At 38.6% G+C, this 27,268-nt stretch overlaps 1 protein-coding gene across 11 annotated transcripts in view; it reads left to right on the forward strand.

The window, feature by feature from the left end:
• Positions 1–239: 239 nt before the first annotated feature.
• Positions 240–27,268, forward strand: part of DNM3 (dynamin 3) — a 649,041-nt gene continuing 622,012 nt past the window's right edge. For 7 of the 11 annotated variants that reach the window (XM_027564824.1, XM_027564820.1, XM_027564823.1 and 4 more), the window contains exon 1: positions 240–569. In XM_027564824.1, the coding sequence (XP_027420625.1) occupies positions 409–569 (161 nt within the window). In that variant the 5' untranslated portion in view covers positions 240–408. The remainder of the gene's footprint in view (positions 570–27,268) is intronic. The other 4 variants (XM_027564826.1, XM_027564819.1, XM_027564822.1 and 1 more) reach the window with 1 other exon arrangement.

Raw genomic sequence — 27,268 nt, forward strand, 5'->3', positions numbered from 1 at the left:
GCTGTCGGCTGGTGCTGCTATTTCATGCCGTTCCCTGACCAAGTGCTGTTAACTCTATCTCTGAACCTTGGCACCAGATGACAGAGGCGGTGGCATCTGGCCGCAGCTGGGAGGCAGTGCATGCGCGCCGGGCGGGGATGTCTAGCTGCGAAGCCTAGCGCACAGCAGCCGCCCATCGCGGCGAGGGCGGGGCGGTCGCGAAATCAGGCCACGCCCCCCCTCGCCTGCGCAGGCGCGCTTCGGGGCCGTTGCTGTCAGGAGCGCACTAGAGGCCGGACAGTGGCGGGATCCGACGTCTGGCTGTACCCGGCTGACTAAACCCAGCGCGGCGAGGGCGGCGCGGCCCCGGCTCCCTGCCAGGTCGCAGAGACTAGCAGGGACTAGCGGGCAGCCGGCGGCGCAGGCACAATGGGGAATCGGGAGATGGAGGAGCTCATCCCTCTGGTGAACCGTCTGCAGGATGCCTTCTCCGCGCTGGGACAGAGCTGCCTGCTGGAGCTGCCTCAGATCGCCGTGGTGGGCGGCCAGAGCGCCGGCAAGAGCTCGGTGCTCGAGAACTTCGTGGGCAGGTGAGCACGCGAGGGGGAGGGTGAGAGGAGGGGGCGACCCCTCTTCAGGCCGCTGAAGCGTCGAGGGCAGGAGCCCGAGGCTGAACCAGGGGCTGCAGCGGATCTGAGGGAAGAGCGGCAGTGTCAGTGAGGGCGGGCGGGGTCGTCCCGGCTCCGGGCATCCTCTGTCCCTCCCCGCCTGGTGGCCCTCCTGTCTGCCTTTCATCCTGCGATACAAAGCCATTTCCTCCCCGTCCTCCGGTCTGGGAGTCGGGGAGGGGGTCCGCCCCAGGATGACTTCCCCCTCCCGCCCGGTGCGCGCCAGCCCGGGGGACGGCCTGAATGCGTAGCGCTCCCGGGCGCTTCCCAGTCCCCTTTCTGTTTTCCCGGCTCAATATCCTCCTCCTTTTCCTGTCAGCCTCCCCGGGCTCTCCGCGAGGCTGTGGGGTTCATTTCCCTGCCCCTCCCCCCTTGGAGATGCTTTCCTTCTCGCCCTGGTTTTCGGCTCCTGTCAGCTGTCTACTGTTCGAGACAGTCGTCGCCTGCCCCTAGCAGGGGAGGCGGGGTTCGAGGAGAAAGAAATCGTTTGTTGTGGTGAGGCTTTAACCCGCGACGCTTCCCCACCGTTTTCCTAAGGAGTCCAACAATAAAAGGTGGTTTTGTTTGCGTGTGCACCTACTCACAGCTCCAGGCATACGTGAGAGAAACCGAGGCAGAGACTCTGAGAGGGGGGTGCACTGGGACTTGTGTTGTCCAGGTGCCATGTCATTCCTGCATCATCTCGGAATGGACCAGCATCTTTCTCGTACTCTCTCTGCACCCCCTTCCCCAGCATCATCTTCGATTCCCTAAGCTTTTATTTGTCCTGCGAACCTTCAAGTTAACAGCTGAATTGAAATTATGATTCCAGGTTTCGTAGTTACTCTTAATTCAGAAAAACCCAAATAATTCATTTTTAAATTGGGAATCAGCATCCCCGCCCCCCGCACTGAGCAGTGCATGAGAGATTAAGTTACCTTAACGGCCTTGGCTGAGGAGTGCAGACATTTGCTAAGAAAAGCCCATTGGAAAGCATTATGAAGGCTGAAATCTGTTTCCTAGTAATAAACTAGGTAGAAATGTACAACAGCTGAGGGAGGGGGCCAGCGACGGTACAATACAGAGACTGTACTTGACTCTTTCTGTTTGACTAGTTAGTGATTTGGAATTCAGAAGGTTCGTGGTTTGTTTTTTGGCTTTTCTTTTCTTTTTTGTTAGTGTTTGTGTAAAATTTAGATATTCCCACATCTTTGGGAATGGTAGTATCCATAAAGTGTATATTCTTTTCTCTCAGATGTTGCTCTCTCTCTCAGATGATACTCTTAAGGATATTTTTTTTCCTTCCTGTTTGAACTAGAAAGCTAAGAAACCTAGTTTTAAAAAAAGTAAAATTGCTGACAGTTGGCTGTTATCTTTGACTAAGTCACTTAATCACTTTTCTCAGTTTTATCATTAATTTTAGTAGTGAGAAAAGTGATGGTAAAGCATTTTGCCTACGTCATCATAGACTTAAGGTCTAGAGACGGATGACTATGTGATTTCAAACGTGTACACAAAACAGTCACATACATAAGGGTTTTACTGTCTTTGATTTATTGTCAATGAAATTCAGTAAATTTAAAGTGGTATCTATAGTGAAAGTGAGGTTTGATGAGGTTTTTTTGGAGATTTACAAATTCCAGAGCATTTAACAGGAAGCCTTAATAATAATTTAACTACTTTTGTTTTTTAAACAAATACTTAAAGATTAAAATTGTAAGTAATTAAAATGCAATGACCATATTTTATGCATCTTTCATATATTTAGTTGGATGAATCTGCTTTATAAATGCACTTTTTGCGGCAAGAACTTTTGAACCTAATGTCGATTTTATGCACATATCTTGATTCTGTTCTTGAGATTTTCAAATCCTGAACATAGTCACTGATGCTAATAAAATTGTAAATATCTTTCCTCACTAGCTATCCTCTTTCCAAATGAGAATTTTAAAAATCTGAAAGAGTAAAATATTTTAGCTTGAACACTCTTTATGATAGAATGAAAAATAGGGACGTTGTAAATATTATGTTCACCAGAGTATTTATCAGAATACCTTAGTAATTTATTGGTAATTTAATTTACCAATAATTAAATACTATAAGAATGTCAAGTCAAAGGAAAGGATGAGCATAAAGAAAAAACTGATTTAATAAATATAGCAAGGCTTTATTATCTGTAGAGATGACACCTGCCAGCAGAACTTATATATTAGGTGAAAATTTAATTAAAGAAGTAATTTGATTTTAGTAAAAGTTTCAGTCATTGAATTATTGAGGAATCTAATTTCTAATTATAAACAAACCTTAGGGAAAAAGGAGTTAAGTTTTTTGGAGTATTTTGTTAGGAGATTCATTCTAGGTGGAAAAAACTGCTCATATTGCACTGTAACCTTTTATCTTTTTATTATCCAGAAATTTTTCAATAAAGATAAGGTTCTTTAAGAATGAAACTTTCCTCTTTTACATATAGCTGTTTTCATTTTAAGGCTCTGACCTCTATGCAGTTATTGAATGCAGTCATAAAACAAGGGCTCATTACTTGGGTAAATTAGTAGCATTTGTTCACCATTTAAGCTTATCCTCTTAAGTAATGATGAATTTTCTTCTTAACATTTAGCAATCCATGTTTAGTGGACTGTCTCTTTCTCTGTCTGTTTATATTGATTTTTTTTGACACCACTGAATGAATTTGGATGTGAATTTGTTTACTTCATTTAACTATAACTAAAATCCAATTTTAGGGACAAGTTTTGAGACTGTTATGAATAAAATGAGTCTTGAATGAACTATTTGTTTGTGATTTTCTTGTTAAAGTGATGAATTTACATATTAATATAATGTAATATAGTGTGAGAAACCAAATTGTTCTTTTGGGTGTTCAGATGAGATATAGGCTCTCAGTGAGAGGCAGCTTAAGGTCTAATGAATAGAAGCTGAGACTCGGTGGTCTGAATATAGGGGTTCATTAGATGGCATGGGGTCTGTCCATTGGTCTTGTTTGTGTGTAGAAGAATTTATTCAACTACTGTTACATGCCCCCCCCCCTTTTTTTTAACAGTGCAGTGAGATGATGATAATGGTCAATGTTTATAGAGTATTCATAATGCATCAGGTGCTGTTTTAGGTGCTTTTACATAGATAATCTCATTGAATCCTCTCAACCTCCCAAAGAGGAGGATACTCTTAAGAGTTCCATTTCACAGAAGAGGAAATTGAGATTTAAAGACTTTGAGTAACTTGAGAAGGTGATTTTTTTTTTTTTTAAATTTGGAGTATAATCGCTTTTGGAGAAGGAAATGGCAACTCACTCTATTATTCTTGCCTCGAAAATTTCAAGGACAGAGGAGCCTGGTGGGCTACAGTCAATGGGGTTGCAAAGAGTTGGACAAGACTTAGCCACTAAACAACAGCATAATTGCTTTACAATATTGTGTTGGTTTCTGCTATACAACAATGTGAATCAACTATCTGTATACATATATCGCCTCCCTCCAGCCTCCCCTTGCCCCATCCTATCTCTGTAGGTCATCACAGACCAGAGCTGAGCTCGCTCTGCTGTATGCATCAGCTTCCCACTAGCTAGCTATTTTACACACGGTATGTATATATGTCAATGCTACTCTCTCAATTCATGCCACCCTTTCCTTCCCCTGCTGTATCCACAGCTCCGTTTTGTACCTCTGCAGTCTCTAATCCTGCCCTGCCAATAGCTTCATCAGTACAATTTTTCTAGATTCTACATATATGTGTAAATACATGATAACTGGTTTTTCTCATTCTGGCTTATTCACTCTATATGACAGACAAGGTTCATCCATATCACTGTGAATGACCCAATGTCATCCCTTTTTATGGCTGAGTAATGTACCATTATGTATATGTACCACACCTTCTTCATCTGTGGGTGGGCATTTAGGTTGCTGCTGAAGTTGAATTTAATTTAACATAAAATCAATGGAGCTGGGATTCAGCTTGACGTATCTGGGCTTTATACTTGTGTTCTAAAACCTCTGGGCTGTATTGAACTCTTCCCTATTGAGATTTACCATTTTCTCTGATAAATACTTTTGATGTCTTTCTTTGATCACACTTCAAATCACCACCTAAAATAATAAGAAACTGCTATATTAATAATTTCATTCATAATTTATTTACATCAGTCTGTCTTGCCTCATTTCACAGAGAGTTTGAGGCAACCCCTTAAGTAGAAGCAACATGAGTTAAGAGATAAGTATTTTTCTTTACTATATTAGACATTCTTGAAGGGAGCTCTAAGATGTAATTGGATTATTTAAGTATGTGTTGAGAGGGAATATAACTTGTTTATAGTGGTGTTAAGTGAAACTGTACTAGTTGCTAATGTGTAAATGCTTTTTAATGATATACTTGTTAGAAACATTAGTTCTTGAATGCTAATTATGTAGGCAGAGGATTCACATTATTTTATTCTAGCTTAAATGGTAAAATAGAGTTTCCATTGTGCACAAGTAGGTTTTTTGATGAGTGGGGGTCAAATAAAAGATAAAGTGAGTATGTTGAGGGGAGTTCATGTCAATGTGAAAATCTCATGTAAGGTATATTTATTTGGTTGTAAAGTTTCTAAACATGGGTATGTTGATTTATCAAATTAGAGTTGTTTTGCTAGAGAACCTTAAAAGTGAACCATTTGATGCTCTTGTTGAAGAGACATGACCAGATAATTTTTTAAAAATTCAAAGCCACTTATATGTCTTAGATACTAATTTAGTCTTAAATCCTTTGACTGATTTCAAGAGAGTTTTTAAAAATTGAAGCAGTAATAGTTCTCTAATTGCAAATAAGATTAGGCACAGAGCATGCATTTTAGTGAACTTATTAATTCAGAAATAGTTTTATTTAAAAAAATATCAAAGCATCTGATTAGTGAATATTTTTCAACAAATGGCTTCCAAGTATTAAAGTTATTAGATAAATGAGTGCTAACAATTAAAATGTGATAATTGTTGAAAATCATACTTCATGGTTCCCAAGAGCCTATTTAAAGTGTCAGAAACATGAACTCTGTTTTATCCAACAGTTAATTTTTATAAAATTAAATATATATTTATAAATATACATTATATTTTTAAATTTTTAAAATTAAAATATAAATTATAAATACAAATTATAATTATAAATAAAAATAACAAAGATATTTTTACTGTATTCACATTGTACAATATTCTTTTAGGTTATCACAAATTCAGTTTGTAGGATTTAATTGTAACAATCAATTATTAATAATTCCTGAGAAGCAATATGCCTAGGTGAACTGGACTGGATAGGATATCTCTGTTTTGAAATTTACTTATGATGAACAGATATTAAAAAAATGCACTGGATTAACTTCTTTAAGAATGAAGTTGGGGAGATGTTGTTACCCAAAACTTTGAAGGAATGGGAACTTAATAGTTCGCTATTCTAGAGAGTAGGTTCTTGGGTCCTTTACCAAAGGGACATACATTTAGTAAATTGTTTGTCTTAGGTAGTCAGTACTTTGTGCTGGGCCTAATAAGTAGAGTTAAATTATGATGTTTTGCTTAAATTACAATTAATTTTAAGAAAGGACTGCAAGCAGCTAAAAGAAATAGAAGAGTTTTTCTTTTCCTCTTCCACCAGAGCCACATCAAGAGAACTCAGTGCTAGTATACTGTATAGAACAATCCATTTATTTTCTAGATGGCCAAAGGTTTGTCTACATCTGCTTTGCTTTTTTCTCACACTCAGCATTAATTTAAAAATTCTAAAGGATTGTGTTATAGTAAAAATGAACATTGTAAAGTGGAAGGAAGGAGGAGGCCAGGATTTGTTTCGCCTTACTTGTTGGCAGGCATGGATGCTGTTAGACACATTTCATGCCTTCTGTACCTTGTTTTCATATCCCCATGTTAATAAGGAAGGTGATTCAGGGTTAGAGAGACAAGTAATTTGTGCAAGGTCACATGACTAGCAAGTGGCCAAGCAGGGATTTAGTCTTGGGTGTGATTCTGGTTGATAACTCTTGAGAAATGTGGGCAAATAAAGTCAATGAGTGGGTATTATTGAGTTCTAGGTATCCTGGGTAAGAATGTAGAAGGAAGTATGAATGTACAGAAGCTGATATAAAAAGAGAATTGACAGCATAAGGTACGAGACCACAACTTTCAAAGATTTTGTTAAAAATGAAGACAGTTGGGTATAATGAAAACTAAATGGGACAAAATAATTTATACTGTGTCAATTTATTCCTACAGAAAAGAAAAACCTCTGAAAAACTACAGTTCTGAAATTGAGCTGCGATATAGAGGAAAATAGACAGTATTGGAGATATCAGTGTCATTTGGCAGCCGGTATCATTTTAGCTCAAGGCTGCATGCACTGAAGTATCGATGTTAAAGCAGGGAGGTGGTAATCTGTGTCTCAGTGTTTGACTTGACAACAAGGCATTGAATTTAGATTGTCAGTTTATCACAAAGAGACACTGTATGTTGCATAGGGCCTGTGAGAAGAGTAGCAGGAAAGAATAGAGGTTGGGGAGATTAAAAATATAACTGGATACACTGAGGGTGGGATGGATCAGATCAACTAAGGAGCTTGAAGGCACTAATACTTAAGGGAGGTGGAATTCTATTTTTTAAGAATAAGGCATTTAGTTAAAGGAGTGGAGTAAGTAGAAGACAAAATGTTACGGAAAATGTTCTAGAAGCAAACTTGAGAATAGAATGTATTTATAAAGGAAGATACAGGCAGAGGGAAGGTTGATACTAAGTGATTTGTATTATTGAGTTAAACACCATTCTAGAAAATTAGAAAGTTTATTAATACTAAATTGGTGGGTTTTTTTTTTTTTTGGTCAGAGCTGGCTTAGCTTTTTTAAAATCAGTAGTGGAGATAGGCATTTCAATAGGTTCTATAAGAAACTTTCTTCTGGCTTTACTTTTGCTCACTTCTTGGAGCTACATTAGGATACAGAGAAACAAGAGATTTGCCCAAGGTCAGAAATAGAATCAGAGTTGAGTTTGGAACTTGGTGTTTAGAACTGGGAGCCCTGTGGCAGTTCATCATCTTCTCTTTCTCCTCTTATCATTTTAAAGTACCTCCCTCTCATCCTCACTACCTTCTTTCCCCATTTCTTTCCATTGGACCAATCTTTCCTTCTCCTTGTTACTCCTCTCCATTACTTCTCTTGATGGTAGACCAGCAATGAATTTTTTTTTCCTTCATACATAATAGGGTAAAGAGACAGGGAACAGGATGTTTCTCAGGCTAATACACTGTTCCTAGTGGCAAAGAACCTGCCTGCCCATGCAGGAGACACTGGAGACCCAAGTTCGATCCCTGGGTCGGGAAGATCCCCTGGAGGAGTAAATGGCAACCCACTCCAGTATTCTTGCTTGGAGAATTTCCTGGACAGAGGAGCCTGGTGGGCTATAATTCGAAGAGCTGGACACTACTGAGCAACCAAACACAACTCATACACTAGAGTAAATTGTAACTTTTGGGAAACAGATGGGCCCGGGAAAAGACTGTATGAAATAGTGGATGTTTTCACACTTTATTAATATTTTCCTACCAGTTGTGCATATCTAGAAAGTCGTGCCTGGGTTGGTCACTGATTGGCCTTGCTTAAACTGGGGAAAGCTGCTGAAACGTTGTGTGTAAGTTAAGTAATATAATGAAAAGGTTACTATGTAAGAAGTGGGTGAGATTTTTGAGAGAAAGAATGAATTATTTAATCCATGAATTATATGAATGATACAGTATTGCTTTAGATTTTGTCTTTCCTGTAAACATCCCTGCTGAAGATTCTCTGTTTCCAGGACTTTAAAGTGTGTGTCTCAATGCTTCTTTGTGATGGTGTCTTATTTTCATTTCCCACAGCTTAAAGGTCGTGCTATCTCTGGGAATAACACATTCATACCTATTAGAAGTGAGTAGGGCTTCTGCAGGACTTTATTGTCTGTTGTTTTTGTGGCTTAAAATTGAAAAGACTAATCCATTTAAATAATTGGATGGGTGCTTTAATCTCACTTAATGTATTTGTTTTCTTAGACCCTGAAAAAGCCAGAATTTGGAAAGAAGTCATCATATTCTGGTGATTGAGGGCAGGTTTTGCTGCTAGGCACATTAGTCCCACCTCTGACTCCATAATGGATACAAACATGGCGTCTCAGCAAGGCACTGAACTTCACTGAGATTTAACTTCCTCATTTGCAATATAGAGACAGTAATACAGATTTCATTGTTTTATGTGCTTTTGGGTTCCAAGTAAGATGGTGTAAAGTGTGTGACCCATAATAAGCATTTAATAAGTGATTTCTATGATACTGTGATTTATTAGAAAAACATGTATTTCATCATTCACATGACCAAAATATAATTCTCAAATATATTTGGTCTGTGTTCATAGTTTCTCACTTATAGTTCCTCAAACCCTTGGAATTTCCTAAGTTTTGAAAAAAGGTGTCTTCTGTTAGGTTAATGAGGTGACTTTTGGAAAGCACCCAAGCATGAGGGCCCTTTGCCCGGGGAACCAACCTTGTGATTAGAGGGTTAGAAGTCTCAGTCTCATCCCCGTGCCCGTTCCTCCCCCAATATCCCTGCAATCTCTAGGGAGAGGAGAGGGGCTTGAAGTCAAATCAGTTACCAATGGCCAGTGACTTTTTAAAAAAATTTATTTATTTATGGCTGTGCTGGGTCTTTATTGCTGCATGCTGGATTTCTCTAGTTGTCGTGAGTGGAGACTTCTCTCTAGTTCTGGTGCATGGGCTTCTTGCTGTGGCGTATGGCTTCTAGGGCATGCGGGCTTCAATAGTTACTGCTTTTGGGCTTAGTTGCGCCATGGCATGTGGTATCTTCCAGGACCAGGGATCATACCTGAGTCCCCTGCATTGCAAGGTGGATTCTTAATCACTGGACCACTAGGGAAGTCTGCCAGTGGCTGATGATTTAATCTATCACAACTATGTAATGAAGCTTCCATAAAAAAACAAAAAGGGCAAAATTCAGAGAGCTTTTGGGCTGGCAAACACATGGAGATTTGGGGAGAGTGGTGTACCTGGAGAAGGAATGGAAGTTCCTTGCCCTTTCCCCATACCTTGTGTTATATGTCTCTTCCATATGGCTTCCTGATACATACCTATTTATAATGAAACAGTAGTAAAATAAATAAAATGCTTCTCTGAGTTTTCTGAACTGCTCTAACAAGTTGTTTGGACCAAGGAGGAGGTCGTGGGAACATCTAATCTGTAGCTGCTGCTAAGTCGCTTCAGTCCTGTCCGACTCTGCCTGACCCCATAGACGGAAGCCCACCAGGTTCCCCTGTCCCTGGGATTCTCCAGGCAAGAACACTGGAGTGGGTTGCCATTTCCTTCTCCAATGCCTGAAAGTGAAAAGTGGAAGTGAAATCATTCAGGCGTGTCTGACTCTTCGTGACCCCATGGACTGCAGCCTACCAGGCTCCTCTGCCCATGGGATTTTCCAGGTAATAGTACTGGAGTGGGTTGCCATTGCCTTCTCCAAATCTGAAGCTAGTTGGTTAGAAACATTTCTAACAACCTGGGCTTTAGATTGGTGCCTGAAGTTGCAGGAGAGGGTGGTCTTGTGGAACTGAGCTGTCAACCTGTGAAGTCTGAGGCTTTCTCCAGGTAGATCGTGTCAGAACTGAGTTGAATTGTAGGATACCTAGCTGTTGTCCAGAGCACTGCTTATTGTTGGCGTGAGAAACCACCTCTGCATGTTGGAATTGGTACTAGAATCCATTTGTTTAATGGTTATTAGTTTTAGTCTTTTATCTAGAAATGGACAATTTCTAACTTTTTAAAACAAGTAAATCTAGGAGAAAAGATAGTAGTGTTTAATGTGCATGACCTGTAATAGTGCATTCAATAAATGATTGCTATTAGTTTAAGTCTTTTATCTAAACTGGACATTTTCTGAAACCAAAGCAAATTTACGAAAGACAATAGATAGTAATGTCTATTTACAAATTTTTTGTGCATGTTGGAAGATCACAGCTGCATCAAAATGCTTACTTTTAGATCTAACTTAAAGATTTAAAAATTACAAAGTTTAGTTCTGGATCTTAAAGTATATTTGGATCTTTTTAAAAGAAAGTATTACCCACATTTAGCATCACTCCAGTGTATATTTAAACAGATATATACAAGTCCAGTTTGTATACTCTTCCTTCCCAAGAGTTCCAAAGTACTTATCATTTATTTTTATTAATCCTTATGGTATCCCTGAGAGTATGGTAAAAGCATGTTTTATTAACTTCAATTTAGAAATATGGATGGTTGAACTGGAAAAAGTTAAGTAACATGCTAGGGTTTGAATGGCAAATACCAGAGATAATGAACATAGAATTAATCACATAGAGATAATACAATTAAAAGGAATTTTGCTGAAATTATTTTCAGATACTCTCCTAGAGAATGAATTTTAAGCAAAGTATTTAATTCTGTGATATTGATAAACCATTCTTAGCATATCTTTATCTTTTGGAAATGTTAGATGAAGTTGTAGGCAAAGATGAAGGTAGAAGTGGGAAAAACAACTGAGTCTGACTGATGAAGGAGGACAACTTAGCAAGAATATTAGTGAAGGTCAAGGAAGAGAAATGACCTATAGCCAAGGAATCAGGAGGTAAGATAGAAAAATAGTGTCAGGTGCTATTAGACCTTACAGAAGTATCAAACTTCTTGAAGTAGGTGTTGAAGTAATACCCATGACTTTATTTTCAGTGGAAAGATTCATATCTTGAGTTAATTGACATTTTCACAACTTGTTAACCTCCAGTTTTATCTCTGAGCTAGTTAACTGGTTCCATTTGGAATTACATTTTCTTTATGTTTCTAGGTATGCCTCAAGCTTTGTGTAAGAATAGTTTTGGATTATCCAGAGGAGGCTTAGAGCTTTGTGTGTATGTGTGTCTGTTTTCTAGTTAATAAAACAGAAGCCCATTATTTTCATATATTTTAAGAAGGAGAAAAGATTTGAAGAAAAAACACAAATAGAATCTAAAAAGGAGGGAGTTATGAGTATTTGTGAGTTATTTAGTTTGAGGTGGATTTAATTTATACCCACAGTAGATGTTCCCTGGATGTTTGTTAAAAGAAATACCTTGGATGAACTGAGGCAACATGATGGAAATCAAGGAGAGCTAGGATTAGTCTGGTCTTTACTGTCATCCCACTGGTCTTCCTCCACTCTCCCTGTCTGATTTAGAGGCTCCTTTTTAGTGGTCCTTGTTCATACTTCACTGCATGGGGATCTTACTGTACAGTTGGTTGCCTTTGTCTGTCCAGCCATTTGCAGCTTCCATGATGTCAGGAGTGCTTGCACTTCATTTGTCACCTTCTATAAACAATGCTGGCATGTAGTAGGAGCTAAATGAATGACTTAGCTGTGTGACTGTATATGTTTATCCAAGCTGAAGCATATGTTCTTCATCAATACATTTATTGAGGTTGGAGTGGATGTTGGACTGGATACATTTTTTTCAAACAAGAGTATCAGAGTTCTTTCCAGGTAATGATAAGTTCTGTATTGTGAAACTTTTGTGTTAGTTGCATATTTGTTTATGTGTACCATGCTGCAGTATAAAATGTATTTCTTACTGTGGTTGTCCTCAAAATGGTTGAATGCCTCTGGACTAGATTAAATCTAATGTTACTTCTAGTCGTTTATTTAATTGTTCTGTATTTCCATGGTAGGACATATCTTTGTATAACAGAAGACAAAATTCACAGTATACTATTTTACTAGGTGAGTTAAAATGAAGATAATTTTATTATTTTTATTTTTTAAAATTAATTGAAAAAGGAATATGCCTATGTGATTACACCTCTGACATTCCAATAGTGCATATAGTAAAAATTGTCTCTCACCAAGGTTTCTTATTTATTAAGGTGTTTAATCTGCATATCTGACAGATTATTTCTGGGTTATATTTTCTTTACATGATGTCGTTCTGATTTTTGAGGGCAGAGAGAGTTTAAGAAACTTGTCTGGTTGTAGATAAGTGATTAAACCAGTTGAAAAAGAACATGTTTGAAAATTCTTTTAGCAGATGGATTATTCACTCACTCTGTCATTTACAGTCCCCTACATGCAAGAAAATGTGAGGTTCTTTGTATATAACAGCTCCTTCAAAGAACTTGGTGACCCCAAAGGGTACAAGGGTTGATATGCACAGGCTATTGTTATCAGGGTAATGAGGCTAACAAATTTGGCAAACCACTTCAGTATTCTTGCCTTGAGAACCCCATGAAGAGTAGGAAAAGGCAAAAAATTATGACACTGAAATATGAACTCCCCAGGTCAGTAGGTGCCCAATATGCTACTGGAGAAGAGTGGAGAAATAACTCCAGAAAGAGTGAAGTGACAGAGCCAAAACAAAAACAATGCCCAGTTATGGATGTGACTGACAATGGAAGTAGAGTCCAATGCTGTAAAAAGCAATATTGCATAGGAACCTGGAATGTTAGGTCCTTGAATCAAGGTAAATTAGTAGAAGTGGTCAAACAGGAGATGGCAAGGGTGAACATTGACATTTTAGGAATCAGTGAACTAAAATGGACTGGAATGGATGAATTTAATTCAGATGACCATTATATCTACTACTGTGGGCAAGAATCCCTTAGTATAAATGGAGTAGCCCACATAGTCAACATACTCCAAAATGCAGTACTTGGTGCAATCTCAAAAATGACAGAATGATCTCTGTTCATTTCCAAGACAAACCATTCAATATCACAGTAATCCGAGTCTATCCCCCAACCAGTAATGCTGAAGAAGCTGAAATTGAATGGTTCTATGAAGACCTACAAGACCTTCTAGGAAAAAAAAAAAACGCCCAAGAAAGGTGTCCTTTTCATCATAGGGGACTGGAATGCAAAAGCAGAAAGTCAAGAGATACCTGGAGTAACAGGCAAATTTGGCTTTGGAGTACAAAATGAAGCAGGGCAAAGGCTAACACATTTTTGCCAAGAGAACGCACTGGTCATAGCAAATACCATCTTCCAACAACACAAGAGAATACTCTACACATGGACATCACCAGATGGTCAGTACAGAAATCAGACTGATTATATTGCTTGCAGCCAAAGATGGAGAAGCCCTATACAGTCAGCAAAAACAAAACTGGGAGCTGACTGTGGCTCAGATCATGAACTCCTTATTGCCAAATTCAGACTTAAATTGAAGAAAGTAGGGAAAACCATTAGACCATTCAGGTATGACCTAAATCAAATCCCTTATGATTATACAGTGGAAGTAACAAATAGATTCAAGATACTAGATCTGAAAGAGTGCCAGAAAAATTATGGACAGAGGTTTGTGACATTGTACAGGAGGCAGTGATCAAAACCATCCCCAAGAAAAAGAAATGCAAAAAGGCAAAATGGTTGTCTGAGGAGGCCTTATAAATAGCTGAGAAAAGAAGTGAAAGACATGAAAAAGGAAGTGAAAGGAGAAAAGGAAAGATATACCCGTTTGAATGCAGAGTTCCAAAGAATAGCAAGGAGAGATAAGAAAGCCTTCCTCAGCAATCAATGCAAAGAAATAGAGGAAAACAATAGAATAAGAAAGACTAGAGATCTCTTCAAGAAAATTAGAGATACCAAGGGAACATGTCATGCAAAGATGAACACAATAAAGGAGAGAAATGATATGGACCTAACAGAAGCAGAAGATATTAAGAAGAGGTGGCAAGAATACACAGAAGAACTATACAAAAAAGATCTTCATGACCCAGATAATCACAATGGTATGATCACTTACTACAGCCAGACATCGTGGAAGATGAAGTCAGGTAGGCTTTAAGAAGCATCACTATGAACAAAGCTAGAAGAGGTGATGCAATTCCAGTTGAGCTATTTCAAATAATAAAAGATGATGCTGTGAAAGTGCTGCATTCAGTATGCCAGCAAATTTGAAAAACTCAGCAGTGGCCACAGGACTGGAAAAAGTCAGTTTTCATTCCAATCTCAAAGAAGGGCAATGCCAAAGAATGTTCAAACTACCTCACAATTGCACTTATCTCACACACTAGCAAAATAATGCTCAAAATTCTCCAAGCTAGGCTTCAACAGTGTGTGAATCGTAAACTTCCACGTGTTCAAGCTGAATTTAGAAAAGGCAGAGGAACCAGAGATCAAATTGACAACATCTGTTGAATCATCAAAACAAGCAAGAAAGTTCCAGAAAAACATCTACTTCTGCTTTAGTGATTATGCCAAAGCCTTTGACTATGTAGATCACAACAAACTGTGGAAAATCTTTAAAAAGATGGGAATGCCAGACCACCTTACCTGCCTCCTGAGAAATCTGTATGCAGGTCAAGAAGCAACCATTAGGACCAGACATGGAACAACAGACTGGTTCCAAATAGGGAAAGGAGTACATCAAGGCTGTATATTGTCACCCTGCTTATTTAACTTATATGCAGAGTACATCATATGAAATGCTGGGCTGGAGGAAACACAAGCTGGAATCAAGATTGCCGGGAGAAATATCAATAACCTCAGATATGGAGATGACACCACCCTTATGGCAGAAAGTGAAGAAGAACTAAAGAACCTCTTAATGAAAGTGAAAGAGGAGAATGAAAAAGTTGGCTTAAAAGTTAACATTCAAAAAACAAAGATCATGGCATCTGGTCCCATCACTTCATGGCAAATAGATGGGGAAATAATGGAAACAGTGACAGACTTTATTTTTTTGGGCTCCAGAATCACTGTAGCCATGAAATTAAAAGATGTTCCTTGGAAGAAAAACTATGACCAACCTAGATAGCATATTAAAAAGCAGAGACATTACTTTACCAACAAAGGTCCATCTAGCCAAAGCTATGGTTTTTCCAGTGGTCATGTATGGATGTGAGAGTTGGACTGTGAAGAAAGCTGAGCGCCGAAGAATTGATGCTTTTGAACTGTGGTGTTGGCGAAGACTCTTGAGAGTCCCTTAGACTGCAAGGAAATCCAAGCAGTCCATCCTAAATGAAATCAGTCCTGGATATTCATTGGAAAGACTGATGCTGAAGCTGAAACTCCAGTACTTTGGCTACTTGATGTGATGAACTGACTCGTTGGAAAAGACCTTGATGCTGGGAAAGATTGAAGGTGGGAGGAGAAGGGGACGACAGAGGATGAGATGGTTGGATGACCTCACTGACTCGATGGACATGAGTTTGATCAAGCTCCGGGAGTTGCTGATGTACAGGGAAGCCTGGCGTGCTGCAGTGCATGGGGTTGGGAGCAGTTGGAAAGGACTGAGTGACTGAACTGAGGCTAACAATTTTTATGCAAGGCATTTATTAGAAAGTAGTTGGCTGGATCAGGATGATGTCTTCAAATGTTTGAGGAGTCATTAGTTGGAAAGGAATTAAATTGACTCTGTGTCCCCAGAAGACAGAATTTGAATAAATGGTTGAAAGTTAAAGGCAGACAGATTTAAACTTAATGTAAGGAAGACTGCTCAGCAGAACAGCTAAGAAATCGAATGAGTCACCTGGGGAGCAGTAAGTATTCCATCACCAGAAGGATAGAGACTGGGGATAAAGACTGACTGGCTTCTTGGCATGGTGTAAATGGGAAGCAGGTTGAGCGTCTTTGAAGGTTCTTGATGTTGAAGGTTCTTGCTATCACATAGTTATTTGTTTATGATTATTACTGGAGGTGAAAGTTTAGACAGAATTTGGACACCTTTAGAGGTGCAGAGTGGAAAGGAAAATATCACATGTCTTTGGAGAGTCCAGGAAAGATTTCTTGAGAGAAGTAGGGTTTGAAAAGGGGCTTCTTAGGTGGCACAGTGGTAAAGAGTCCACCTGCCGATACAGGAGATATGGGTTCAATACCTGGATCAGGAAGATTCCCTGGAGAAGAAAATGGCACCTCACTTCAGTATGCTTGCCTGAAAAATTCCATGGGCAATGGAGGCTGGCAGGCTATCGTCCATGGGGTCACAAAAAGTCCGGACACAACTGAGTGAATAAGCAGGGTTTGAAATGAACATGAGAGAATAAGACTTTGATAAGTTGAGATGGGGCCAGAAGTCACAGACTGCAGCCTTCTCTGACCTCTGGATGGTTCTCTAAGTTGTTCCATGCTGCTTAGCACCTCAAGGTTTATGACTGAGTTGTAGTTTTTGGTCCCTGAGGCAGACTGCAAACTTCTATTGGTATTCCGCATAGTAACTTATGCAATTCTGTTTTATACACTTAATTTTTATTGAATTTTCATGAATTAAATTGTTGGCCCAACTTAAGATGGGTTGGTACTGGACATAAAGATCATGGCTTTTAGAAAGATATTTCTATTTGACGCTTATGAAATAACATTATGTTTGATGAATGAATGCTTAAGAGCTTCCAGCTAAGGCTGGAAAACTGTTGGTAGCCCTTGTGCCTTAGTTTTTGAACTGTCCCTTCTCTCACCCAAACTTTACTATTTTTCTTATTTAAAATTTAAAAAAAAAATTGAAGTATAGTTGATTTACAGTGTTGAATTAGATTCAGGTGTACAGTATAGTGAAGTGAAGTGAAAGTTGCTCAGTCATGTCCGACTCTTTGAGACCCCATGGACTATAGAGTCCGTGGAATTCTCCAGGCCAGAATACTGGAGTGGGTAGCTGTTCCCTTTTCCAGGGGATCTTCCCAATCCAGGGATTGAACCCAGGTCTATTGCATTGCAGGCAGATTCTTTACCAGCTGAGCCACAAGGTACAGTATAGAGATTCATTTTTTTCAGATTATATTCTAAGTTATTATATGATACTGGATATAATTCCCTTCCATTTTCTTAATGATAGAAGTCTACTTATGATTCTCCTATTTTGTCATCTCCCCTCTTTAGCTATGTTGGCTTAGCTCTTTCCTTCCCTATCTTTTCATTTTTTAAACTTTTTGGCAGTGCCTTGTTGGCATGTGGGATCTTAGTTCTGCGACCAGGCACTGAACCAGCACCCCTTGCAGTAGAAGTGTGGAGTCTTAACTGCTGGACCACCCGGGAAGTTCCCTATCTTTCCAGCCCTTGCTATCTGAACTCTTGCTGAGCCCAGGAACAAATATATTTGAATTACAAGGGATGATTATATTTGAAAGGCTAGTCCATCTCAGCATTCCAAAAGCAAGTACATGTGTAAATATACGTGTATGATTTACTTGAGGAATTTGTCAAAATGTGGCTTCCTGGGTTCCACTCACAGAGACTGACTCATTGGGTCTGGTGTTAAACCAGAGTAATCTGTGTTTTTCCAAAAGCTCCTTTGGTGCTCCTGTTAGTAGTCCCAAAGTCTGGCTGCTTATCACTGCTGCAATTTCTATTATTTCTGCAGCTGTGGATAAGGAATGAAATGTATTTTCATGTCTCATCAGTACACTGAAACTGCCCTTGCCAAGGTCCCTGATCTCCAAACAGCTTTACTTTTTAAGTATCTCTAAAATTCATCACCTGTGCTTCATTCTTACAACTGGTGATGCTTAATTCTTACAATCATTGACTGAGTTCAAGTTAGCATCTTTTATCTCCTGGACTATAGGGATTGACTTAATGCTTTCCCCATCCATAACTCTTCAATCTAACTTCCATATAGCCATGATATGATTGATACAAAATTAAAATTAAATGGTATCATTATCTGGGTGAAAACTTTTCTTTTTTTAAAATTTATTTTTAATTGAGAATAATTTGGACCCCTACCTCAAATCATATACAAAAACTAAAAATGTATAGAAGACCTAAGTGTACAAGTTTAAACTATAAGAGGAAAACACAAGTGTAAATCTTAATGATTTTAGATTTGGCAGTGGTTTTTAGCTATGACAATTAAAATATAAATGAACAAAAAATTTAAAAAATATAACTTGTGCTTCGTCAAAATTAAAAACTTTTGTGCTTTGAAGGACACTATTAAGAGCATGAAAAGATAAATCAGAGAATGGGAAACTTTTTTTTTGCAAGGTATATATCCAATTAAGGACTAATAACCTAAAAATAAGACAAATAATCCAATTTAAAATTGGACAAAGACTGTTTACAATAGTCAGGACATGGAAGCAATCTAGATGTCCATTGGCAGACGAATGGATAAGAAAGCTGTGGTACATATACACAATGTAATATTACTCAGCTATTAAAAAGAATGCATTTGAATCAGTTCTAATGAGGTGGATGAAACTGAAGCCTATTATACTGAGCAAAGTAAGTCAGAAAGAAAAATACCAATATAGTATATTAACGTGTATTTATGGAATTTATAAAGATGGTAATCATAACCCTATATGCGAGACAGCAAAAGACACACAGATGTAAAGAACAGACTGTTGGACTCTGTGGGAGAAGGTGAAGGTGGGATGATTTGAGAGAAAAGCATGGAAACATGGATATTATCATATGTGAAATAGATTGCCAGTCCAGGTTTGATGCGTGAGGCAGGGTGCTCAGGGCTGGTGCACTGGGATGACCCTGAGGGATGGGATGGGGAGGGAGGTGGGAGGGAGGGTCAGGATGGGGAATACATATACACCCATGGCTGATTCATGTGAATGTATGACAAAACCACCACAATATTGTAAAGTGATTAGCCTTCAATTAAAATTTAAAAAAAAAATGGGCAAAGGATTTGAATAGACATTTCTATAATATATACAAATCACCAATAAGCACTTGAAAAGATGCTCAATATCGCATTGCTGCTGCTAAGTTGCTTTAGTCATGTCCGACTCTGTGCGACCCCAGAGACAGTAGCCCACCAGGCTCCCCTGTCCCTGGGATTCTCCAGGCAAGAACACTGGAGTGGGTTGCCATTTCCTTCTCCAATGCATGAAAGTGAAAAGTGAAAGTGAAGTCGTTCAGTCGTGTCTGACTCCTAGCGACTCCATGGATTGCAGCCTACCAGGGTCCTCCGTCCATGGGATTTTCCAGGCAAGAGTACTGGAGTGGGGTGCCATTGCCTTCTCCGCAATATCACATTAGGGAGATGTAAATTAAAACCACGATGAGAGGTCACTTCATGTATACTAGAATGGGTATTATTAAAAAAAAAGATGAGCAATAACAAATTTCAGTGAGGATATGGAGAAACTGGAATCCTCATACATTGTTGGTGGGAGTGTAAAATTGTGAAGACATTTTGGATAACAGTTTGACAGATTCTTAAAATTGAACATAGTTATCATAATATCTAGCAATTCCACTCTTAGGCAGTCACTTAAGGATGAAGACCTAAGTATACACAATAACCTGTACATGAATGTTTATAGTAGCATTACTTGAAACAGCCAAAAGGTGAAAATACCCCCAATATCTATCAGTTGAGGAACAGATAAGCAAAATGTGGTATATCTATAAACAAAATGTAGTATATTCATAAATGAAACTTTATTCAGCCGTGAAAAGGAGTAGAGTACTGATACATTCTACAATGTGGATGAACTTTGAAACCATTATGCTAAGTGAAAGAGGGCAAACACAGAAGACCACATAGCATATTCCCTTTATATGAAATGTCTGGAATAGGCAAATCCGTAGGGACAGAAAGCAGTTTAGTGGTTGTCAGGAGCTAAGGCAGGGTATGGAATGGAGAATGACTGCCAATGGATATGGGTTTCTTTTTGGGGTGATGAAAATGTTCGGGATTATAGTGGTGGTGGTTGGTACAGTATTGTGAATATATTGAAAGTGACTGGGACTTGCCTGGCAGTCCATTGGTTAAGACTTTGCCTTTCAATGCAAGGGATGTGGGTTCAATCCCTGGTCAGGGAGCTAAGATGCCTCACATTCCTGCCCCACCACCAATACCCCAAAACATAAAACAGAAGACATATTGTAACAAATTCAATAAAAAATTTTTTAAAAGATCCACATTTTAAAAAGTGACTGAATTGTATACTCCCAAGGGGTGAATTTTATGGTATATAAATTGTATCTCAAGTAAAAGAAAACCCTCGGGACTAGATTAAATCACTTCAAGGAGAGACTATGGGAAAGAAAGGGAAAAGAAGAAAAGCAGAAGAAAGACACTGCAAAGGGAGCCAAGAAGGAGACACCAAAGAGGCAGGAGGTAAATCAAGAGGCTGTTTAGAACTGAGAGTAGAGAGCAGTTTTATTGGAGTGGTAGGAATCTCAACTTGGAGCCAACTTGGAGCCTACTTGGAGTGAGTTGAGAAGGGAATGGGAACTAAGTGGAGATAATGTGTGTAGATAGCTCTTCTGAGAAGAAGCTTCAAGAGGGACTGAGAAGGACCGTAAAGAAAGCTGAGTGCTGAAGAATTGATGCTTTCAAATTGTGGTGCTGGAAAAGACTCTTGAGAGTCCCTTGGACTGCAAGGAGATCAAACCAGTCAATCCTAAAGGAAATCAACCTTGAGAAGTCATTGGAAGGACTGATTGTGAAGCTGAAACTCCAGTACTTAGGCACCTGATGAGAAGAGCCGATTCATTGAGAAAGATGCTGATGTTGGGAAAGATTGAAGGCAATAGAAGAAGGGGGAGGCAGAGAATGAGATGGTTAGATAGCATCACTAACTCAATGGGCATGAACTTGAGCAAACTCTGGGAGATAGTGGAGGACAGAGGAGCCTGGCGTGCTGCAGTCCATTGGGTCACAAAGAATCAGATACAACTTAGAGACTAAACAACAACAACAAAGAGCATTTTTGTTTGCTAGTGGGAATGATCCAGGAAAAGACATAGATGATACAGGGAAGAAAGGCAGGAGAGGGGGTCAGGAAAGTCTTTAAGAAAATGCAGTGGGATGGAGTCCAGAGGTTCTGTTGTGGAAAGGCTCTTAAAGAGGAGGAGGGGCGCCTCATCCATTGGGACTAAAGCATAAAGAAGCTGGTGTAGGCATTAGAGTTGAGAGGGGGAGGATAGGGAAGTTCCAGTTTGTTAAGATAACAGCATTAGCTCATAATAGAGTGAGGAGGAGAGGGAGGAATAGAAAGAAGAAAATGTAGGCAAAGAATATCTGAGGGAATGGGAATGTGAATTCAGTAGAGAAATATATTCAAAATGTATGTGAAATTGGCCTTTTCATAAGTTGAAAACAGTTAAGTGGATTCTCTAAAATGCAAGTTTTATCAAGTTACTCTACTGTTAAAATCTGTTACTCAGCTTTTTAGCATGATACACTGTTCCCCTCATGATCGGCCATCTGCCGCTGTCTCTTCTCCTTTCTTGCTCCTCCTCTCATTCACTATGGTGTTTAGTCTTACTGCACTACTTGGAGTTCCTAGAATGCATCAAGCCCTTTCATGTCTCCCTGGCTTAATACATGTTTCTATCTACCTGGAAAGCTCTTTGGGTTCTCTTTTGTCTGCCTTACTTTTCAAGAGAGAGCTTTCATCTCTTCTAGGAAGCCTTTACTAAGCTCACAGCTAGAAGATATTCACTAAATGTATGTTGAAAGACTGGAGATTCTTAGAGCTCTGTTGAACTGGTCATGAGCTCTTTGAACACAGAAGAAGTATCCAGAAAGGCAGTGTTATGTGCACCAAAAGCCAAGGGCTCTTGAGGTTTTGTGGCTTTCTAAGTTTGTTTCTTCACTTGCAAAATCTATGAAGTGGGTTCTAAATATGTAGGACATAGACTCCTCAATAAATGAGAGTTAAAAATAGTGCTTAGGTAAAGCATTACATGTAGCCCAAGAGAGTGTCGCCATGTAATGATCACAGGATACTTGATTTAGTTAAAATCCTACATTTTCTTGGCATGACATTTTAAGACAGATTTTGAAAGACCTGTAACTGAAAGCTGTTTTTCCAAAAGGTAATATTTCTTCAGAATGATTTGTAGATTTCCTGGTTTGGACCTGTGGATGGGTGAATGGAGGAAAACATTTGGTGCAGAAGAAAAATACGTATATTTGGACCTACCCTGCAGATTTTCCGTTAAGGTTTCCAGCTGCTAGAGGATTAACAAGTTGTGCTAGTGAGGAGGACAGGACCTGGTAACTGGTTAAAAGAAGCTAACGGAGCTTATGCTGAGGCTTACTGGGAGGAGGACAAACTCTCAGTTGTCTATAGAACAGAAAGGACTTGTGGAAAATAGTGTTAAGTGGAGGCCCCCTGGGAAAAGGGACTTTTCTATTAGGCTAGAACCAAGAAAAGCACAAAGAGGTCATAGTTTATCTATATAAGATACATGCACAGAAACTCTTATTTGGAATGGGGTGCAACATTTATTATTGAAGAGTCATTGTGTGCCCTGTTTATTCAGTATCTTTTCCCTTTAAAAATGGTATATAAATTGAATATTTATAAACTGTTTTCTTAATACTTTGTATTATCATATAGGAGATGCTTTAATTTTCAGATTTTTCTCTGCAAAGGTTTCTAATTTTTGCTTGAAAAGTTTTTCTTAGCATGTAGTTTGGAGTTTTAGAGTGAGAATCTTTGTGAGGCTAAATTGTTTTATAATTGATCATTCCTTAATTTCTCTTTTATAACAGATGCTTAAAATCTAGCAGGTTTTCTTAATTGGTGAGAAACATTCCTTATAAGAACTTAGTTATCATCACTGCAAATAAAACCATTTAAAATTTAGATTTATTTATATCCTGTTTTCCCACAGAGGATTTGAGGCATTAATAGCTTCCTATATTCATTCATTTTTTTTTTTTTTAACAAATAAGCAATGCCAGTATTTATTGGAGAATTATTTAGCTTACTTTCAGTATACTGTCATTAAAAGAAAAGACTATCATTATACTTTTTCAATATATTTTTCAATATACTATCACTAAAAGAAGGACTGATGCTGAAGCTGAAACTCCAATTCTTTGGCCACCTGATGTGAAGAACTGACTCCTTGGAAAAGACCCTGATGCTGGGAAAGATTTAAGGCAGGAGAAGGGGACAACAGAGGATTAGATGGTTGGATGGCATCACCAACTTGATGGGTATGAGTTTGGGCAAGCTCTGGGAGTTGGTGATGGACAGGGAAGCCTGGCGTGCTGCAGTCCATGGGGTTGCAAAGAGTTGGACCTGACTGAGTGACTGAACTGAAAAGAAAAGAGAAATAGAAACAGCAAAGGATACATCACCAAATTGGGTTTTGACAGACATCCAGATTTAAGCAGTGCTGGGAAGTCCTGTGTCACAGCACATCTGGGGTCCCAAATGGGAAAGGGTCCTAGGTAGTAGGTCTACTCCAAGGGTGAGACTTCAAAATTTGCAGTTTGGGGTTCCTCCTTAAAATCCCAGGCCACAGACTGATATCATCACTGATGTTTGAGCTAATTGCAGCTCTGGCTTCACATTAATGTAGTTTGTTTTGTCTTGTAAAACTTAGAATGTTGTTAGGCCTGGGGATTGGTTGGCCAGACCCTCTCCAGGGATTCAACAGTCTCAAGATTCATCCCCTATCTTATCTATGGCCACGCAGCTTGTACTCATCGCAGGCAGGTAGTCAGGGCAGTGTCCAGGCAGGTCAGAGGCCTATTCTGCTTATTATGGTTTCTGTAGCCTGAACAAGACTTCAATTTTAACTTCCTTAACAGGAGCACAAGCTCTATGCACCATGGGCTTCAGTAGTTTGCGCACATGGGCTTAGTTGCTCTGCATCATGTGGCATCTTCCCTAACCAGGGGTTGAACACATGTCTCCTGCACCAGTAGGCAGATTCTTTACCACTGGATCACCAGGGAAGTCCACTAGGTTTTAGAGATCTTCCAATGTTATTTATTCTTTCAAGTAAAAATTATGTTCATTAAAAGAGGGTAGATCAGCTCATACAAGTTATTTTCCTTGGGACACAGTACTTTAGAATATAGCAGGAAGACCTGATGTATACGTCCCATGTCATCATAGAAGATACTTGTTTTTAAATAAAATAACTGTTTATTAGCATTTTAAGATATGAACTTAAAAACTTTGGATTTTTCCAAAAGAAGCAACTCATTTTTGCAGTACGAAATACAATATAACAGTATTTGTTCAGGGCATAAGTTAAGATTAGAACACCATCTTCTGAATTTCATCTAAGCATGAGAAATTTAACAGTCTGATATTCATACCAGGTTTTAAAAAATTACTCTAGCACAAGTGGATAAAAGTAGATTTTAGAATTATACTCTTCTGTCAGTCGATTCAGTTGCTCAGTCATGTCTGACTCTTTGTGACCCCATGGACTGCAGCACACCAGGCCTCCCTGTCCATCACCAACTCCTTGAGTTTACTCAAACTCATGTTCATTGAGTCGGTGATGCCAACCAACCATCTCATCCTCTTTCGTCCCCTTCTCCTCCTGCCTTCAATCTTTCCCAGCATCAGGGTCTTTTCAAATGAGTCAGTTCTTCTCATCAGGTGGCCAAAGTATTGGAGTGTCAGCTTCAGCATCAGTCCTTCCAATGAATATTCAGGACTGATTTCCTTTAGGATGGACTGGTTGGATCTTGTAGTCCAAGGGACTCTCAAGAGTCTTCTCCAACACCACAGTTCAAAAGCATCAGTTCTTTGGTGCTCAGCTTTCTTTATAGTCCAACTCTCACATCCATACATAACCACTGGAAAAGCCATAGCTTTGACTAGACAGACCTTTGTTGACTAAGTATTGTCTCTGCTTTTTAATATGCTGTCTGGTTATACCATTTTATACCACATCATAATATGATATAATTTACTTGTTTTCCTCTTACAGTGTATCAGATCTTTTAGAGCATCATCAGAGAAAAGTTAGCATTCCCCAAGCAAACTCACTTCAGAGGAAAAACATACCTATTTTATGCCATCAAGCTTAACATTAATTGTTCAAGGAAGCAGCACCATTAAGATGCACTCATGCAGAACTTTGTCTATGTAATTATTGCCTGTCAATTAAGTCCCATCATTAAGCTTTTTTTTCTTAATATATATATTTTATTGAAGCTTAGTTAACTTACAGTGTTTCAGGTGCACAGCAAGGTGATTCAGTTATACATATATAATGTATTATTTTTGAAATTATTTTCCATCATAGATTATTACAAGATGTTGATATATAGTTTTCTGTGCGACTCAGTAAACCTTTGTTGCTTGTTGCATACCTATTTTTTATTTAGAAATCTAGCATTCTATTCATAATAAGTCAAACAAGTGGAATCAAAATGTCATAAATTTTTCAGTTAGGAAAAATTCATGTTTACTAAAATATATTATGCATATTATTTATGTATACATATATATGCAAAAGCTTTTCTACTAGATTTGATAAAGGCTTGAAAAAGAACAAAAAATAACAAAGGAGATGGATAAATTGGAAAACATAAACTAAATTAAATGGGATCATTGAATATAAAATAGAAAAAGTGAAACAAACTAGATAAAAGTAAAAGATCATCATATAGTCCAGTTGTTTTTATTTTTTATTTTTTTCAGTTGTTTTTAAACATGACTGCTCATTAGAAACATATCTGGAACTCTGGAGAAAAAAACAATACCTGGGCATTTGTATTTCTCAAAAAATTTCAAGGTAATTCTGATATGCATCTGGATTTTAAAATGTGATTACAGGTTTTTCTATTGTAGTTTTGGTGCTACAGAGTTCTATTATTTTTCTGTTGACCAATCTTGATACAAAGGTATTAAGTAAGTAATAGTTACATAATCACAACTGTAAAAGATGTTTATCGGTTTTTAAAGTTAGTAGCCAGACAAAATATAAACGATAATTACAATTGCATGCAATAATGGAAACATGATTAACGTAACAATATAAAATAATTATATACAGTTGAGGGGGGCTGTTTAAGCGGAGTGAGGGAAGTAAGTGGAAGTGCATACATGTACGTTTTCACCCACCCAGCCAGTTTATGTCCTTTGGTTGGTGCATTTAATCCATTTACATTTAAGGTAGTTATCAATATGTATGATCCTATTACCGTTTGCTTAATTGTTTGGGGTTTAATTTTCTGTAGGTCTTTCCCTTCTTTTGTGTTTCCTGCCTAGAGAAGTTCCTTTAACATTTGTTGTAAAGCTACTTTGGTGGTGCTGAATTCTCTTTACTTTTGCCTGTTTGGAAAGCTCTGATTTCCCCATCAAATCTGAAGGAGAGTCTTGCTGGGTAGAGTATCCTTGGTTGTAGGCTCTTCCCTTTCATCACTTTAAATATATCATGCCATTCCCTTCTGGCTTGTAAGTTTCTGTTGAGAAATCAGCTGATAGTCTGATGGGAGTTCCCTTGTATGTTATTTGTCATTTTTCCCTTGTTGCTTTTAATATTTTATCTGTCTTTAATTTTTGCCAGTTTGATTACTGTGTGTCTCGGTGTGTTCCTCCTTGGGTCTATCCTGGTTGATACTGTCTGTGCTTTCTGGACTTGGTTGACCATGTTAGGGAAGTTTTCAGCTAATGTCTCTTAGAATACTTTCTCAGGTCCTTTCTCTCTTCTCCTTCTGGGACCCCTATAATGTGAATGTTGGTGCATTTCATTCTGTCCCAGAGGTCTCTTAGGCTCTCTTCATTTCTTTTCATTATTTTTTCTATATTCTGTTCTGTGGCAATGATTTCCACCATTCTGTCCTCCAGGTCATTTATCTGTTCTTCTGTCTCAGTTATTCTGCTGTTGATTCCTTCTGGTGTATTCTTCATCTCTGTTTGTTTCTTCTTCAGTTCTTGTAGGTCTTTGGTAAATATTTCTTGCATCTTCTCAATCTTTGACTCCATA

The sequence above is a fragment of the Bos indicus x Bos taurus genome, chromosome 16, assembly GCF_003369695.1.
Source record: "Bos indicus x Bos taurus breed Angus x Brahman F1 hybrid chromosome 16, Bos_hybrid_MaternalHap_v2.0, whole genome shotgun sequence".
Lineage (NCBI taxonomy): Eukaryota > Metazoa > Chordata > Mammalia > Artiodactyla > Bovidae > Bos > Bos indicus x Bos taurus.